Source organism: Notechis scutatus, chromosome 2, assembly GCF_049901735.1.
Source record: "Notechis scutatus isolate UNSWTSFEM ecotype Mainland chromosome 2, rNotScu1.2, whole genome shotgun sequence".
Classification (NCBI taxonomy): Eukaryota; Metazoa; Chordata; class Lepidosauria; order Squamata; family Elapidae; genus Notechis; species Notechis scutatus.
Window position 1 is genome coordinate 46,585,953 of NC_142010.1, and position 16,736 is coordinate 46,602,688.

The 16,736-nt window shown below is 44.1% G+C and overlaps 1 protein-coding gene across 4 annotated transcripts in view; it reads right to left on the reverse strand.

The window, feature by feature from the left end:
- Window positions 1–10,587, reverse strand: part of FGD5 (FYVE, RhoGEF and PH domain containing 5) — a 154,762-nt gene extending 144,175 nt beyond the window's left edge. For 2 of the 4 annotated variants that reach the window (XM_026678412.2, XM_087954648.1), the window contains exon 1: window positions 8,751–9,220. In XM_026678412.2, the coding sequence (XP_026534197.2) occupies window positions 8,751–8,763 (13 nt within the window). In that variant the 5' untranslated portion in view covers window positions 8,764–9,220. Of the gene's footprint in view, window positions 1–8,750; window positions 9,228–10,465 lie in introns of those variants that run through there. The other 2 variants (XM_087954647.1, XM_026678403.2) reach the window with 2 other exon arrangements.
- Window positions 10,588–16,736: the final 6,149 nt, after the last annotated feature.

Consider the following 16,736-nt stretch of genomic DNA (forward strand, 5'->3'; position numbering starts at 1 on the left):
TCTAATAATAATCAACCAATTAACCTTCATTTATTTTAACTCATTTCCAGATTACTGCACTGAAGTGAAATCTACAATTCTGCCCTTTGGGCTTTCTTAACCACTCAATAAACCAATGTTTAATAGGATTGTACAGATAAGCCATATCCGCATTTTTCAGCATTCAGATAAATCTGGAGCATATGCTTGATGGCCTGACTTTATATATGTAACAGGGATCATTAAAATCAAGGGTTGAGTGATTTACAAGGACATAATTCCAGCCAGAGAATCTCTGCTAAGGTTGTAAACCATCTGAGTTGTCATCCACATTATCTCAGGATGCAACAGTAAATAAATCCAAAATGTCATTGATTTCACCATCCCTCAGGTTTTACCCATTTGCAGATTGTGTGTGTGTGTGTGTGTGTGTGTGTGTGTGTGTGTGTGTGTATCAGATTGGTATTCTTATAAGTGAAGAATCATGGTTGCCAGGACCAATCCAAGATATTTTCTAACATGTGCCAAAGGTTAAATGGCACATTGCCAACACTTAACTGGCAGCTGAAGATTACCACAGTACTTAGGATGGCTAGTCAATTTAGGATATGTAAGGAAGCCACTTGGACCCACAGTTTGATTCTGCAAATTCCCCCAAACAGACAACTTATTGTTAGGGGATAATTTTGTATGTTCATTTTATTAATTGTATTTTTATTAGTCAATAACCAAAATAAATTTTCTGTCAGCCTGCTGTCTGAGGGTCCTTGGTGCTCTCTGAGTTTGCTTGTTTTCTTGCGGATGTTTCATTACCCAAACTAGGTAACATCATAAGTGCTAGTAAGGAGTGCTGTTCATTCCTTATTATATTCAGAATATAAACTAAAAGAATAGCAATAGCTTAACTCTTAGTGCTTTACAGCCCTCTCTAAGTGGTTTAAAGAGTCAGCCTATTGCCCCCAACAATTTGGGTCCTTATTTTACTGATCTTGGAAGGGTGGAAGGCTGAGCCAACCTTGAGCCTGGTGAGATTTGATCTGCCAAATTACAGGCAGCCGCCAGGCAGCAGAAATAGCCTGCAGTACTGCAGTCTAACCACTGCACCACCACAGCTTAGTAAACAGCCCAACCAAAGAATATCTATCTTTCTTTCTTTTTTTTAATAAAAGTTTTATTTGGGTTTTCACAAAACATAATACAAATAAAATATCTTTTTTTGAGAGCCGCATGATTCCAGGTTATCACATCTCCATACAGACATAATCTCAGTTACATATTCATCTTTATATTCAATTTCATATTTTGTCACTATTTTATCAATTTTTCAATAATTTTTCCCTTCCCTTACTTTATGATTATCTCATTCTTTTCTAATTCAATTACATATATTTTTTTCTAAATTTCTATATCTTTCTAGTCTTTATATCTGTACTTTTGTCTGTCCTGTTTACAATTTCATACATTCTTTTTCCATCATCATTCCAAAAGGGGAAGAAAAAAACAATTCCCTCCCCTTCCAGGCATTGAAAAGCAAGGTTTCCCCTATGATTACCAAGTAGAGTGTATCACCTTTATATCTTATAATTGTTATCCTTTCAAATCTCATTAAACATTTAATTTATACATTATACAATTATAACATTCAATTTCTAATACCTATTTTATATCATATAACTCTTATCAACCAAATTCTGCTTGGTACTTTCCCTTAAAAATACACACTAAATTCTACAAAAAAGAAAAAGTATATAACAATAATGAATAAAATGGTTATTCTATTCCAATTCATCCTGACAACTGATATTGATTTCATTATAAATCTTTTACATTTCTTTCCAATTGTATTTTATAAATCATTAAGAACAATTAAAGTATTTTCATTCATTCCTCTTATTCCCTCTTCTTTTATTTTTATTCCCTATTTCATTTAATTATTAACAAACACTCCATTACATAACAAGACCAGTTTTGTCTTTCACTTTAATCACCCATGTTTCATATTTTCTAGCTCGTTACTATTTCCAATATAACAACAAGAATTTCTAAGACTGCCCCAACTCGCACAGGCAGGCAAGACACCAAAATATAAAATGACAGCAAACAGCACTCCTTACTAGCACTGATGATGTTAAGGATCCCTTATTTCAACCCTGAGCTATAAATACTCTCCTTTATTACCCTGTTTTCCTGAAAATACAACCTACCCTGAAAGTAAGTCCTACCTTGATTTCTACACATATGCCCAATATAAGCCCTATCCCCAAAATAAGCCCTAATTAAAGATCCTGCCCACTTCAGAGTGCACGGGTAAAAATTAAGCTAGGGTGGGGATGGAGCTGCCCGACTACTTTCCTTTGGACAGTTGTAGCCAGGACTTGCACACCTCAATACCTGTCTTGCCAGCCCATTTCTTCTGCAGCTGACAAGGCTGGCAAGACTTTCCTGAGGGCCTCTGTAGCCGATAACAAAGCACCGGATCAGTCTGGAGCTCTGTTATTGGCTGCAGAGGCCTTCAAGAAAGCCTTGCCAGCTGCAGAAGAAGTTCCTGAAGGCCTCAGACAGCGAAAAGGAGGCCAGAGGTGATGCACACAAGTGAGGTTAGTCAGTGGATGACATCCCCCGAAAATAAGACCTGGTGCCTTTTCTGGTGGCAATTTTTTTGGGGGTACTCTAAAATATAACTTTAGCGTAAGCTTCCTCCTCCCAAACAGTCCAGAGCATGATACTGAATTGAATTCCCATCCTCAATATGTGGCACTTTTGGTCAGAGGTAATATTCTTGGAGAAGAAGGCATTCAACCTTCAGTAGAGGAGACTACAGATCTGCCAAATTGCTTGAGAGTGTAATCATTTAATTGCATACTATTTATTCCTAGATTTATCTGTCACCCTCTAGGTAATAGCTCTTAATCCAATGTACTAATAAAGCGTGAATAAAACCTGTGTAAATCAAAAGTAGTACAACAACAACCCCCCCAAAAAAACCTAATTACAAGAATCAATTAAAACAGCAATTATAAACAACAGAGGCTAATATAAGCATTTAAAAATGTCATGGAGCTAAAACTGCTTAAGATGCATCTCAGGAAGCATCCTTGAATAGAGTGAGACACTCCCTGGTCTGGCTAGCCTAGCACTGTTAGCAAGGACTGGCAGTGGCTCATTAGGGTTTCAAACAGCCCTTTATATTTAATCTAGTGTTTAATTTTATAGGCTTGCTTGGAATTGCTAGGGACCTTCTGCATGCAAAGCAACACTCTTGACACTGAAGTATAAAAGCAAGATAAGGAGACTGAAATGCCCCAGGAAAAAACGAAGGCCTTCCCTCTGGTGCTGAAACGATAACAAAATAGGCTTTCCTGCAGAGGTTCTTCCATACCTGGGATGCTGCTCCTCAAAAGGCCTATTCATAACCATTTCCATTCATAACCAAGAGTCATGGTGTTGCAGTGGTTAGAATGCAGTATTGCAGGCTAACTCATTGCTGACTGCCAGGAGTTCGATCCTGGCCAGCTCAAGGTTGACTCAGCCTTCCATCCTTGGGATGGAAGTGGGTAAAATGAGGACCCGGATTGTTGGAGGAAATATGCTGACTTTGTAAACCGCTTAGAGAGGGCTGTAAAGCACTGTGAAGTGGTATATGAGTCTAAGTGCTATTGCTATGATGTGATAGACAGATATATACACAGAATTACACACATACAAATCCACTCACATAGACAAGATCTTATTTGCTGTGTGTCCATTTTTGCCAAACTATTCCTCAAAAATTCTAATGCCCACTACCTGAATTTACAAGTATTATTGGTAATGTTGAGTCAACATATTCTACTCCATTTTCCCCACAAACAATTCCAATACAATGAATAGAAAATCACAGGTAGTCCCTGTTTAGCAATTGGTTCATTTAACGTCCATTTGCAGTCGCAACAGTGATTAAAAAAACAATTTTGCAACCAGCTACTTGGCAAACTGTCTTTTCATTTACAAACTTTGCAGTCTGTAAAGCAAAGAAAGCTCAAGTAAGTTCATAAGCATTATTGTGTTTTCACTTAGCGACCACTTCATTTAACAACTAAATTGCCAGTCCTAATTGTGGTCACTAAATGAGGACTAGCTGTATTTAATTTCCAAGGAAATGTATCTCAAGGAAACTTTTTTCCTTGGCTTTTTTTAGATCACAAAGCAGGGACAGCCTGGAAGTTTTTTTTTTAAAGGGTAACAAAGAACAAACACTTTGATTATCTCGCAGTATAAAATGAGTCCCAGACTATCCCAAAATAAATTCTAAGGTACTCTGAGAATGAGGTAGAAAAGAAACAGAAGTTTCTCTTGCAGGAGCAAATGGTACAAGGATGGAAGGACATACTTTTTGCATAGCCTCAGTTGTATTCATATATGAAATGCTAAACTTGCAAGTTTTAAAGAAAAGGAAAGGAATTTGAAACCCATTCAACATTAATCATTTTTTCATTGGGCTGATATTTCACTGTAGGGGTCCTCCCATTATCAACATATTACAATAGCCTATTCTTAGAATAATCAAAGTCTTCAAATTCAGCCTTTGTCACCTATCTAAAGGTTATCTAAATATTTTCAGTACAGGCAGTTCGCTATTGCGATTATTCAAAGTATTATCAAGAAGTGAAGCATTTCTAATTTATATTCTTTAAAGTGTAACTCAAGAAAAGGTAGCATGTGGAATTTGGACATGGTGAAAGAAAGAAGAATGATTATCAAGGACAGAAAGGAATGGAATGACACTAGTGTTAAATGAAATCTAGCTGAATTTTCTTTTTCTTATTTTAGTCCTTCTAATTATTTTTTTGCATATTATCACTTTCCCCTTTCCCTTTTCATGTAACATGTTCAGTGGTGGTATTCAAATTTTTTTTTACTACCGGTTCTGTGGGCGTGGCTTGGTGGGTGTGGTATGGTGTGGCTTGGTGAGCAGGGCTTGGTGAGCAGGGCAGGGGAAGGGTCCTGCAAAATCTCCATTTCCACCCCACTCCAGTGAAAGGATACTGTAAAATCCCCATTCCCTCCCCACCCCACTAACCTGCTTTCCAGCTCCGTTCTCCTGTGCAGGGCAGCAAAAGAAGTCCCAGCCAATCAGCTGGGACTTGGGAGGCAGAGAATAAATGGTGGCAGGGCCAGTCAGAGATGATATTTACTAGTTCTCTGAACTACTCAAAATTTCTGCTACCAGTTCTCTAGAACCTCCGAACTGGCTGAATACCACCTCTGGACATGTTGCCTACTCCAACGTGAAATGGGAGTATGGCAATGGGTACATATGTTAGAAGAATGTGTCAAAATAAAGCACTGATTCATTGACATAAACCAGCCTCTACCTCAACCTCCTGGCTTCCAAACTCACAGGATTCCCAGGGTGTCCAGACGGGATTATGTTGTAGGGAGGCTAGTTTGAGGATTGAATCAAATCTACAAGGAAGCTAGCAAAATTACGGAGGTGAAGTATGAGAGAGAGAAGGGGACTTCCTTCAAAGGCAATAATGTTTGTGTCAGATTATTCATTTGTTCTTTGTTACTTGGAGTCTTCACTTTTCCTTCATTATTCAAGGCACCGTATGAACTTCATTTTTTTTCTACAACAATCCTGTGAGGTTGGACTGATAGATAATAATTGGCCCCAAACCATTTAGGCTCTAATCCACTACCAAGAAAAACTCCAACTGTTTGAATAGGGTATTTAACATTTATGCAATGGTATTTCATTCCCCTACTTACTCATTCTAGTTATTTTGAGTATGTTGTGCCAAAGTGAGAACTAGTTTGGTACAGTGATTAAGGAACCGGTCTAGAAGCTGGGAGACTGTGAGTTCTACTCCTGCCCTTAGGTGCAAAGCCAGCCTGGTGACCTTGGGCCATTCACTCTCTCTTAGACCTAGGAAAAAGGCAAGGGCAAACCACTTCTAAAATCTCACCAAGAAAACTGTTGGGACATGTAAGGCTGGTGCCAGGCGTCAACATTGTCTCAAGGGCAACAAGCAAAGAAAAAATATTGAAATTGAAAAATATTGAAATGTTACCAAATTCCTTCTGGTGCTGTCAGATTCCTGGCTCCCACAGGGCTCTCTTCCTGCAATGATTGCAATTTGATTTCTACATAAAATCAAATTGCTATGTTCTGAAGCATTTTAGATGCAACTTTTTCCTTTAGGGCTTCTAAACAGTGACTCCCAGCACTACCAAAAGACCTTGTGCTAATATTCTGGTTTCTCTTCCTCAATACTCTAACTCTCTCTTTCTCTCCCCCCCCCTCTTTTTCTCTCTGTCCCTCTCCCCCTCCCCTGTCTCTCCCTCTCCTCCCTCTCTCTTTGTTTCTCTCCCCTCTCTTTCTCTCTCCCTCCCTCCCCCTCTCTCTCCCCTCTTTCCTTCTCCCTCTCTTTGTCTCTTTCTCTTGAGAAAAATGTAAAGTGATAAGAAAGCATGGAAAGTTCATCAAAGGAAGGACATAATGCTTGCACGTCTCCCTTTCTAAGGTTTTGTAGGTAAAGTAGGATAATTAAAGATGATCAATCACTCTCCAAAGACTTAATTCATTCATTTATTTCTCTCAAGTTTTTTTTTTAAACCTGGAGGGATCAAGTTTAGGCCAGGACATTTAATTGCTTGATGGCACCTCTTCTCAATTCATACATAGAAGCTGATGAAGGCAATGAGCTCTTTTAGGCATCCAATCAGCACATCTTGTTCTCTGATAAAGACTAACAGCTGGACAACTCATAAGCCCTGTGACCTTAGCCTGCAATCCTAGGGAAGATCCTGCCTTTTAGGAAAGACCTGATTCATTTCCCCTGTCTTGGGAGATAAATCTTATTCCTCAGAATTTGAGAACTGTAATTTTTCACCAGAACCACTGAAATTTTATCATAAACTTCTAAGGCACTCTTACAAGACCATCTAGAAATCTCATTCTCTTTCCCTCTCTCTCTCCCCCTGCCCTCCTCCTTGTATGGCAGTTCTAAAACACACAAACACACACACATACAGAGAGAGAGAGAGAGGGAGGGAGAGGGAGGGAGGGAGAGAGAGAGAAAGAGAGAGCTGCAAGCATCCCCCCCAGGTATGGGAATTTGAAAGCAAGGCCCATCTATCTATTTCCTAAGGATGTACTGAAGAGAAAGGAAGAGATCCGCTGTCACAACCATTGTATTGCCCCCTGCTGGAAAAGCCACCTTTTGTGTGGTTTTAGTCACCACTAAGGATTGAGAAGCAGCAGAATAATTGGGTCCTCTGTGTGTGTGTGTGTGTGTGTGTGTGTGTGTTGTTCTGTCTGTCTGTGTGTGTGTGTGTGTATGCATTTGGACGGTGCCGTTGGGGGAATCCTTTTTCTCTATAAAGCGTTGCCCTCTGGATTCGTTGAGTTAGCGCTACCCATCCTTCTTAACCGACAGGTTCATAAAAAGGGGGGGGCACCAGTCGAGAGAAATCCGCCCTCATCTCCCCATCCTAACGTTTCTGTGGCAGAGAGGCAGAGTTAAGTGAAGAGAGCAAAGCGGGGCAGTTTACCTCAGGATCAACCCGCCCCACCCCTCGCCCGCCTTTCCCCAGACGGCCCGGCTCCTCCGACGCGCGGGTTCCCAATTGCAAACCCAATTCTTTTTCTTGTGCCACATCCGTCATCGGACGTTGGCGATCCTATGCAAAACCGCCAAAGAAACGACGGCGAGTTCGGGTTTTGGCATAAACAAACAGCGGAGCAATCCGGCAAAGGTTGGCGCCGAGCCGGTGCGGGGTGGGGTGGGGGTGGGGGAAGAATGACGGTACCAGCCAGGAAGAGACCCGACGAAGGGAAGACGGCGGGAGGAGGGGCAGCGAGGAAAGAGAAAGAGACCGGAAGAAAAGTTGGCTCCAAAGCCCGTTCAATGAACTCCCACAGACCAGCGGACCGGTCGGTCGGCTCTGTAGGGCGGCCCATCCAACAGGGGTGGGAGCGGAACCCGACTCCCCAGCGCTCACACACAAGGCGTTAAGGGAGACTCTTGGTCGGTGGGGGTGGGTGGGTGGGTGGGGAAGCGCCCAAGAGCCGATTCACTCCAGTCCTTCTTATTCCACCCTCCCTCCCCTTTATTCTAAGGGGGAGCGCAAGCAAAAGCCGAAAATATTGAAAACCGGAGCCGAAGGCACAAAGGCAAAGCAGGGTGGAGGTGGCGGGTGGGTGGGTGGTGGGACAGACAGAAAGCCCCCTTTCCCCGCTTTCCCTGTAGAACTGTACAAGAGGCAAGGAATGAATCCTGAAATCCACCGCAACTGCGCTTCACCGGTCTAGAGCTCCCAATTTCACCTCACTCTGCGGCTCTCTTGACGTTTGCCAATGGTTTCTTTTCATTGCTCCCTTTCCCTGCTTCGGGATTCTTGATAAAGAAGCAGCGGCGTATAAATCTTTGGCGCGAATGACCTCTGGAAAGCGGGCACTTTTTTTTTTTTTTCGGGGAGGACGGCGAGGGGGGGGGTGTCCTTCGTGGTCGGCCTAACGGAGGTCTTGCCCTGGGGCAGAAATCTTTGGCCAGTCCGACTCTTGGCTACGACCGCCCGTTCCTGTCATCCCAGGAGCGATTGCACGAAGCTCGATCTCCCGCGCAGCCTGGCGAAGAAACCCCTTCGACCTGCGCCTTCCCAAAGGGAGTTGCGCGGAGCTTTTGCCTTCTCCCCCACTCCTCCTCCCCTCCCCTCCCCTCCCCCCAACGCTCGCGCCCTTCTCAAGTCCTGGGCTTTCCTGGCTCCCGGCTACGGAGCCTCCTTACCTGCGTGGCTCATCTTCCGAAGTCTCCCCCACCTCAGCAGTCGCGCTCTCCCCTTTTCGGCTCCCGCCCCCCGGGCTTTCAAATCATATTGGCGGCTTCCGAGCTTTTGGGTGGCTCCCTCCGCGGAGCCCCCGGGCAGCTAAAGTTCAGGTCGGGGCATGGATGGATCGGAAAGGGGCGGGGGAAGAATCCGCTCCGCAAAGTTGCGCCGGGGGAGAACGCAGGCGGGGCAGCGATCCCTCTCTCCCCCCAAAGTGTCCGGCAGCCTTTTCGGGCTGAAAAGAGGGCAAGGCTGGCTAACCCGGACGGCACCAACGTCGGGCGCTCAATGCAGCGGACGGCTGCCGTCGCCCTGCCCCATCGCCGCTATCCGCTTGTTGCAAATGGAAGGTCCCTGCCAGTCGCTGATCGCCGAGCGCTGCCCAGGGAAGCTGCTGCTGCTGCTGCTGCTGCTGCTCTCCTCCTCCTCCTCTCCTCCTCCTCCGGCCGACAAGCATTTTCCTTCCTTCGCTGCAGAGGAAGCCCTTTTGCTCACGCAGGGACTGAAAAGCAGCAGCGAAAGGAGAGGTGGGGGCTGGGGGGGAGGCGAGCACGAACGCCAAAAAACAAGCCAAAGATTTAAAGAGACCGCGGCTGCCGCTTTTTTTTTTTTTTTTTTGAGGTTTCGAAAGCCAGGGGTGGAAACGAAGAAAACGAATAATATACCTTCTCCTCCTCCTCCTCCTCCTCTCTCTCTCTCTCTCTCTCTCTCACACACACACACACACACACACAGAGAGAGAGAGAGAGAGAGAGAGAGGCTTCCTACCCATTGCTAATGTGACCACAGAAATTGAACGCAAGAAATTGAAAGCAAGTATAATCTCGTGCGCGCATCCTGCTGAGGTTATACAGTGGGACTCGCGGCCACAAGACTCCTTTACTGCGATCAGGAGTACCGACCGAGCTGCCGCTTTGCAAGATTAATATGCGACACTGTTGAAGTTCGGCAAATGGAGCGCCATCCGTTAAAAAAAAATTTCCCCACCCTTCGCGATTAGCGCCGCTATTTCTGGGTGCAACGGTCCCATCTCAGCCCCTTCGGGCGTTCCGTCCTTTCCCTGCATGGGCGCAACCCCGGCTGAAGCGGAAAGCCACAGCAGAGGCAGCGACCGGAGCGGCTCTGCCCTTGATCCGCTTGGCAAGGGGCTTCACAAACTCAATGCAGGAAGCTCCGGGGTCTGGAGCTTTCATTGATTCGGAGGGCGATCCCCGAGGGGAAGGAGAAAGAAAGAAGAAGAAAAAAAAAAAAGCACCTTCGCCTCTAGTGTTTAGGAAGAATCCAGATCCCACCGGGCTCTTTTGGCGCACCCACTTCGAAGGCTCTTCGACACTTTAGGGCGGACCGGCTCCCTTTAACACCTCTAACAGCCAACCCCAACCCTGCGCCCGAAGTGGATTTAAGAGAGATTTACTGCCAGGTCGACGCTCACAGACCGACATCCCGGAGTCCCAACCTGCATCCGACTAGAACTTCCCTCCAGGGTCCGAGAGCTGAAAAGGACGGAGGTGGGGGGGTTTAAGATAAACTTCCAGAGAGGTGAGCGGAGAAGCGGGGGGCGAGAAGTCCGCTCTCCCCATAGGCACGCAGATTTTTTTTTTTTTAGAAAGGCTACCCTGCCTTCCAGGCGGCCGAAGAAGGTGGATAGGGCCCTGTCAGCGGAGAGGGACTTTACCTGCAAAGAGACCGCAAGCTCAGCTTCTGGCTGAAAATGTGAAGTGTGAAGTGAAGCGATTCCTCCCGGCGGGGGTAAAAACAACCCCTTCTCCTACCCCATCAAGCCTCAGGCTGAGAAGAGGCGAGAAACGTTTGAATTCCGCTTTGGGGTTAAGTCGCCCTTCCCCTCCCCCCGCCTTCCCTCAGCCCTGCTTTTTCCCAACTCAGGAAAGATGACACAATTTCCTCAACCGGCAACCCCATTGATAGTACCTGGCTGGCTGCTATGCTTTGCAGTCACTGTGGCCCCATTTTACAACCAGGCAAATACGTGGAGGGTCTGGTGGGGAAAGGAATCCCACTCCAGTTGAGTTGCTGAGGGGGTTGCTTGTGAGAAGTCACCCAGCACACTTGCACAGATGTCCTCACCAGAAGCTGACAGAATGGAAGCGTTGGAAGGGACCTTGGAGGTCTTCTAGCCCAGTGGTCGCCAACCAGTGGGCCGGAGACCACTGGTGGTCCACGAGAAAATTTTGGTGGTCCGCAGAGAAATGTCACCCCCAAAGCAATTAATCCAGCCTGCATGGGAACACAGGGCTGCGCTGCCCACATGGCCCAGGGGAACACAAAGCTTGTGTTGCTTGCATTGCAAACAACACGAACAACACGAGGTAGTGAGGGGAGAGGGGAAAGGGCAGAGGGGGGCAACTTGCCCCACGTGACTGGCCTTGCCACCGGGCTGCTTCTTTCCGCTTCTTTCTTCTGAGACCCTGCAAGACATCCTGATCCAAGAGGCTGCACTGGCAAAGACTCATTTCTGGTGGAATTTGGGGGAGAGAAAGAAAGACTTCTGCTGCTTTCCTTGCATGAAGCCAAAAGTCTCTCTCTCTCCCCCCTCCCTGAGAACAGAGCTGGAGATTGATCCCAAATAAAGAATGATTGATCGATAGGAAAATGGGGTGGGGAGTTTTCCTGCAGTTTTTTGGGGGGATTTTCCCAGGGTTTCTGGTCTGCAGGATTTAAAATTATGAGTTTGGTGGTCCCTGAGGTCCAAAAGGTTGGCGATCCCTGTTCTAGTCCACTCCCTTGCTCAGGCAGGAAACCTTATTCCATTTCAGACAAGTGGTGGTCCAATCTTTTTTTTAAAAAAAACTTCCAGTGTTGGAGCATTCACAACTTCTGTAGGCAAGTTGTTCCACTAATTAATGGAACTCCTCTCTTCTTGTTCACCCTTATTCACACTCAAGGACCAGTATAAACATTGAGAAACTTCCTAATAGTAAGAACAATTAATCAATGGAACAGCTTGCTTTCAGAGGTTGTGGGTGCTTCATCACTGGAGGTTTTAAAGAAGAGAGACTGGACAGTCACTTCTCTGAAATGGTATATGATCTCCTGCTTGGGTAGGGGGCTGGACTAGACAACCTCCAAGGCCCCTTCCAGCTCTATTCTGATTTTATTGGATTAGTAGGTGTAGCAGTAACGAGGAAAACATGATCCATTGTTGGGTCTGGTTACAGGGATCCTGAGAGTAATTCTTTACCAGTAATTGCTCACTTAAATTAACTGCCCATCTAAGTTAATATGGGAATAATCATGCAGCAAAATGTTTTGTAATGTGGTGACCTAAACTGGATGTAGTATTCCAGGTGTGGCCCAACTAAGGCTTTATAAAGCAGTATTTTATACAACATAGACCAGACAATAATTTTTGTAACTGAAAAATGGATGGTCAGAAATACATTAAAGATTTGGTTACTGTGGAGACTTCTGCTGCCTATGCCCCAAGTCTCTTCTATTCTCCTAAATGTATTTATGCCTCACCATCAATTAATTTGGTTCTTCCAAAACAAAAAAACAAAAAAATCCCAGGATACTTAATGAAAACCAACACTTCTGCTTACTTGTACAATCATTCCGTACCACAATTCTAGTGTGACAAATTCACATTTCCTAGCTATTTGTTTTTCTAAAGGATGTATTTCTATCAGCATACTCATTATAATTTTGATCACTAAGTAAGAAGTGGTGGTGGGAGGTTAGGAACCTAGTGCATATAATTTCCACTGTGATTAATGATAAATTATGCAGAAATGTCCCCCCTGTGTGCCTGCATCAGTATAAAAATAAAGCTTCCTTTTAAGAAATTGCTTTATATACACTTTGGAGGCTGCATTCCTTTTTCCTAACTGCAGGTGACAATTTCCCTATCTGCTTATTCAAATATCATTAGCCATATTTTTTGTCATTGTTCAATATTTTTAGTGGCTTTTGTCTATCTGTTTTCATGTATTGGTCTGGAGCAGCTCTGAACCATGGGTTATGCAATCTTATGAGTATTTGTACAGGGTAGTGTGTGCGTGTGTATGCATGCATGTGTATATGTGCATATACACTGCTCACAAAAATACAGGGAACACTTAAACAACACAATGTAACTCCAAGTCAATCACACTTCTGTGAAATCAAACTGTCCACTTAGGTAGCAACACTGATTGACAATCAATTTCACATGCTGTTGTGCAAATGGAATAGACAAGAGGTGGAAAGCATAGGCAGTTAGCAATAAAGGAGTGGTTCTGCAGGTGGTGACCACAGATCACGTCTCAGTTCCTATGCTTTCTGGCTGATGGTTTGGTCATTTTTGAATGCTGGCGGTGCTGTCACTCTAGTGGTAGCATGAGACGAAGTCTACAACCCACACAAGTGGCTCAGGTAGTGCAGCTCATCCAGGATGGCACATCAATGCGAGCTGTGGCAAGAAGGCTTACTGTGTCTGTCAGCGTACTGTCCAGAGCATGGAGACACTATCAGGAGACAGGCCAGTACATCAGGAGACGTGGAGGAGGCTGTAGGAGGGCAACAACCCAGCATCAGGACCGCTACCTCCACCTTTGTGCAAGGAGGGACAGGAGGAGCACTGCCAGAGCCCTGCAAAATGACCTCCAGCGGGCCACAAATGTGCATGTGGCTGCTCAAACGGTCAGAAACAGACTCCATGGTATGAGGGCCTGACGTCCACAGGTGGGGGTTGTGCTTACAGCCCAACACTGTGCAGGACATTTGGCATTTGCCAAAGAACACCAAGATTGGCAAATTCGCCACTGGCACCCTGTGCTCTTCACAGATGAAAGCAGGTTCACACTGAGCACATGTGACAGACGTGACAGGGTCTGGAGACGCCATGGAGAACGTTCTGCTGTCTGCAACATCCTCTAGCATGACCGGTTTGGCAGTGGGTCAGTAATGGTGTGGGGTGGGTGGCATTTCTTTAGGGGGCCGCACAGCCCTCCATGTGCTCTCCAGAGGTAGCCTGACTGCCATTAGGTACCAAGATGAGATCTCAGACCCCTTGTGAGACCATTTGCTGGTGCAGTTGGCCCTGGGTTCCTCCTAATGCACGACAATGCTATACCTCATGTGGCTGGAGTGTGTCAGCAGTTCCTGCAAGACGAAGGCATTGATGCTATGGACTAGCCCACCCGTTCCCCAGACCTGAACCCAATTGAGCACATCTGGGACATCATGTCTCGCTCCATTCACCAACGCCACGTTGCACCACAGACTGTCCAGGAGTTGGGGGATGCTTTAGTCCAGGTGAGGGAGGAGATCCCTCAGGAGACCATCTGCCACCTCATCAGGAGCATGCCCAGGCATTGTAGGGAGGTCATACAGGCATGTGGAGGCCACACACACTACTGAGCCTCATTTTGACTTGTTTTCAGGACATTACATCAAAGTTGGATCAGCCTGTAGTGTTTTTTTCCACTTTAATTTTGAGTGTAACTCCAAATCCATACCTCCATAGGTTTCTAAATTTGATTTCCATTGATAATTTTTATGTGATTTTGTTGTCAGAACATTCAACTATGTAATGAACAAAGTATTTAACAAGAATATTTCATTCATTCAGATCTAGGATGTCTTCTTTTTGTATTCCCTTTATTTTTTTGAGCAGTGTATATTTGTGGGTGGGTGTTTGTGCATACAGTCACATAAGCACCCATTCAAAATGCTGGATTTCAGAATAGTTACGACAATGAAAGGCTCTGGATTGAAAAGGGATCAAATCATATTTGACCTGAATAACTTTCTTTTTAAAAAAAAAAGTCATTCAGGTCAAATATGATTTGATCCCTTTTCGATTTGATCCCCTTCTTTTTTTAAAAAAGAAAGTCAGTTTCATTTTTTGTTTATTTTTTTATGATTATGTGCAATTTTAAAGTGTCGCCCTGATTGACTTTGGATAGGCAATTCAACAATGCACACCTCTTAAGAGATCTGTGCAGGACAAAAAGATGGACCTATTGATAATTGAATGTATGTCTCATAAATTGTGAGCTGTGGGAATAAGACTATTAAAATAGATAAAATTGCCAAGTATAGTAATCAATTCTTTAAAAAAGAAATATTGAAGATAGGTGTTAGGGTTACCAGCCTTTACTAAGCCTATAATGTAAGAACGTTCAACAGACACAAGAGAACTGAAAACATGTGAGTCAACTCAACAGCCAACTCCAGACTGGAGCGAATGTGTATGGAGATTATCAGTCATCCAGGTCTTGATTGTCCCAAAGGTGCTTTTTTCAAAAGGCAACTGGACTTTCTGCTTTTTCTTTGGAAATGTTTCATTTCTCATCCAAGAACTGAAGAAGTTTCTTGGATGAGAAGCAAAACGTCTTCAAAGAAAAACCAGAAAGTCCAGTTGCCTCTTGAAAAAAAAGCACATCTGGACTGGAACTCTTCCAGATATCTCGCAAGCCAGTTTATCCTGAAAACAATAAGTCAAGAAAAGCTAAAGGAAAGCAACGTTTCTTAAACATCAACTGGCTTCTAGCACAGTTCTAGGCAATCCCTGATCTTTTCATTTGGAATTTGTTTCTGAATTTGCTAATATTGCTGTGGGCAGATAAAATCCAAAGCCAAGTCAGCTCTGGGAACAGAGATTCTCTCTCTAAATTTTATCCACTGTGACCAGATAGGGGTGTGTGTGTGTGTGTGTGTGTGTGTTTGTATGTATGTTTGTATGTTTGCTTTATCTGCAATGTTAATGTACTGTCTTCAATGGTTCAGTTTGGCCATCATGATTTTTTTTAAAAAAATTCATTTAAAATGGGAAACCCGCTCCCACATCCCTTTCTAACTCGGGCTTCCCTGATTGTCTGCTTTTCAAGGCACAGGATTAAGCATTTTCCTATATGGGACTGAATTGTTGAATACAACCAGAAAAACAGTCAATAAGTCAGGAGATAAACTAAAGCCAAGCCAGCCCTGGTTTAGGCTCCTCCCCCCAAAAAAACCTAAAAGTCAGGATCTCGACAGGAAAGGGCTGGTATATCAGGAAGTTCCATCAGACAATTACAGTTTCAGATCCATGGACAGAAACTGCTCTACCAATAAGCTAAGCAGTGTTTCATACTGGAAATTTATGACTACTGTCCCCTTAGTCAGTTGATAATAATAACTTGGCTGGTAATCCCTGATCAGGCTGCAAGATTATCCATATATTTTGAAGCACATTTGTAAATAAAAATATATAGGTACTCCCCGGTTCATGTTGTTTGCTTGGTAACAACACATTATTGGTTTGACAGTATATGTTTTGCTTTATTCTGATGTGTATCCCGCCCCCCCCCCATAAATTTCTACAGATCTGTGATTGCTATCCAAGTACTAACTAGCTCAATATATAGTTGACAAGGGCAGGCAGTTGCACTATTGGGTCTAACTCAATCAAGGGCACAAGGTCTCAAATGAGTGGGGAAAATCTAGACCAGAGATGGAAATGGTTCGTTTGGTGCAGAAAGCTCAGAGTGATTGGTTGATCTGTCTTCCTCCATTCAAGATTCTTGACTACTTGACAAACTCCTTTTCCCTGAAGGAAACAATGGAAATGACCTCATTTATCCATTGGGGAAGCATATTCTAGCAAGGCAAGTGCTTGGTACCACTTCTTCCTGCTGCTAGGATAAGTAACTGGATTCTAGATACAGGAAAAGAGAGGCAGGGGATGTGAACTGCCTTTTAAAACTCCCCTTGAAATATTCAAGCAAGATTATGCTCTCTTAATATTACTGTTTACAGTGTGCTTAACCCCAAAGAAATTTACTTGGAATTAAGACTAGGTAATTCCATACGGTACAAGGTACATATAGAACCTTGTGATACTAATCAAAAGGCATTATACATCCCTTCTATCTACTTCTCTTGTGTATTCTGTGGTTACAAAAAAGAAAAGCAAAAATGGTAGGGTTATAAATGGAAGATTTCAGAGGAAGGATCCATCATAT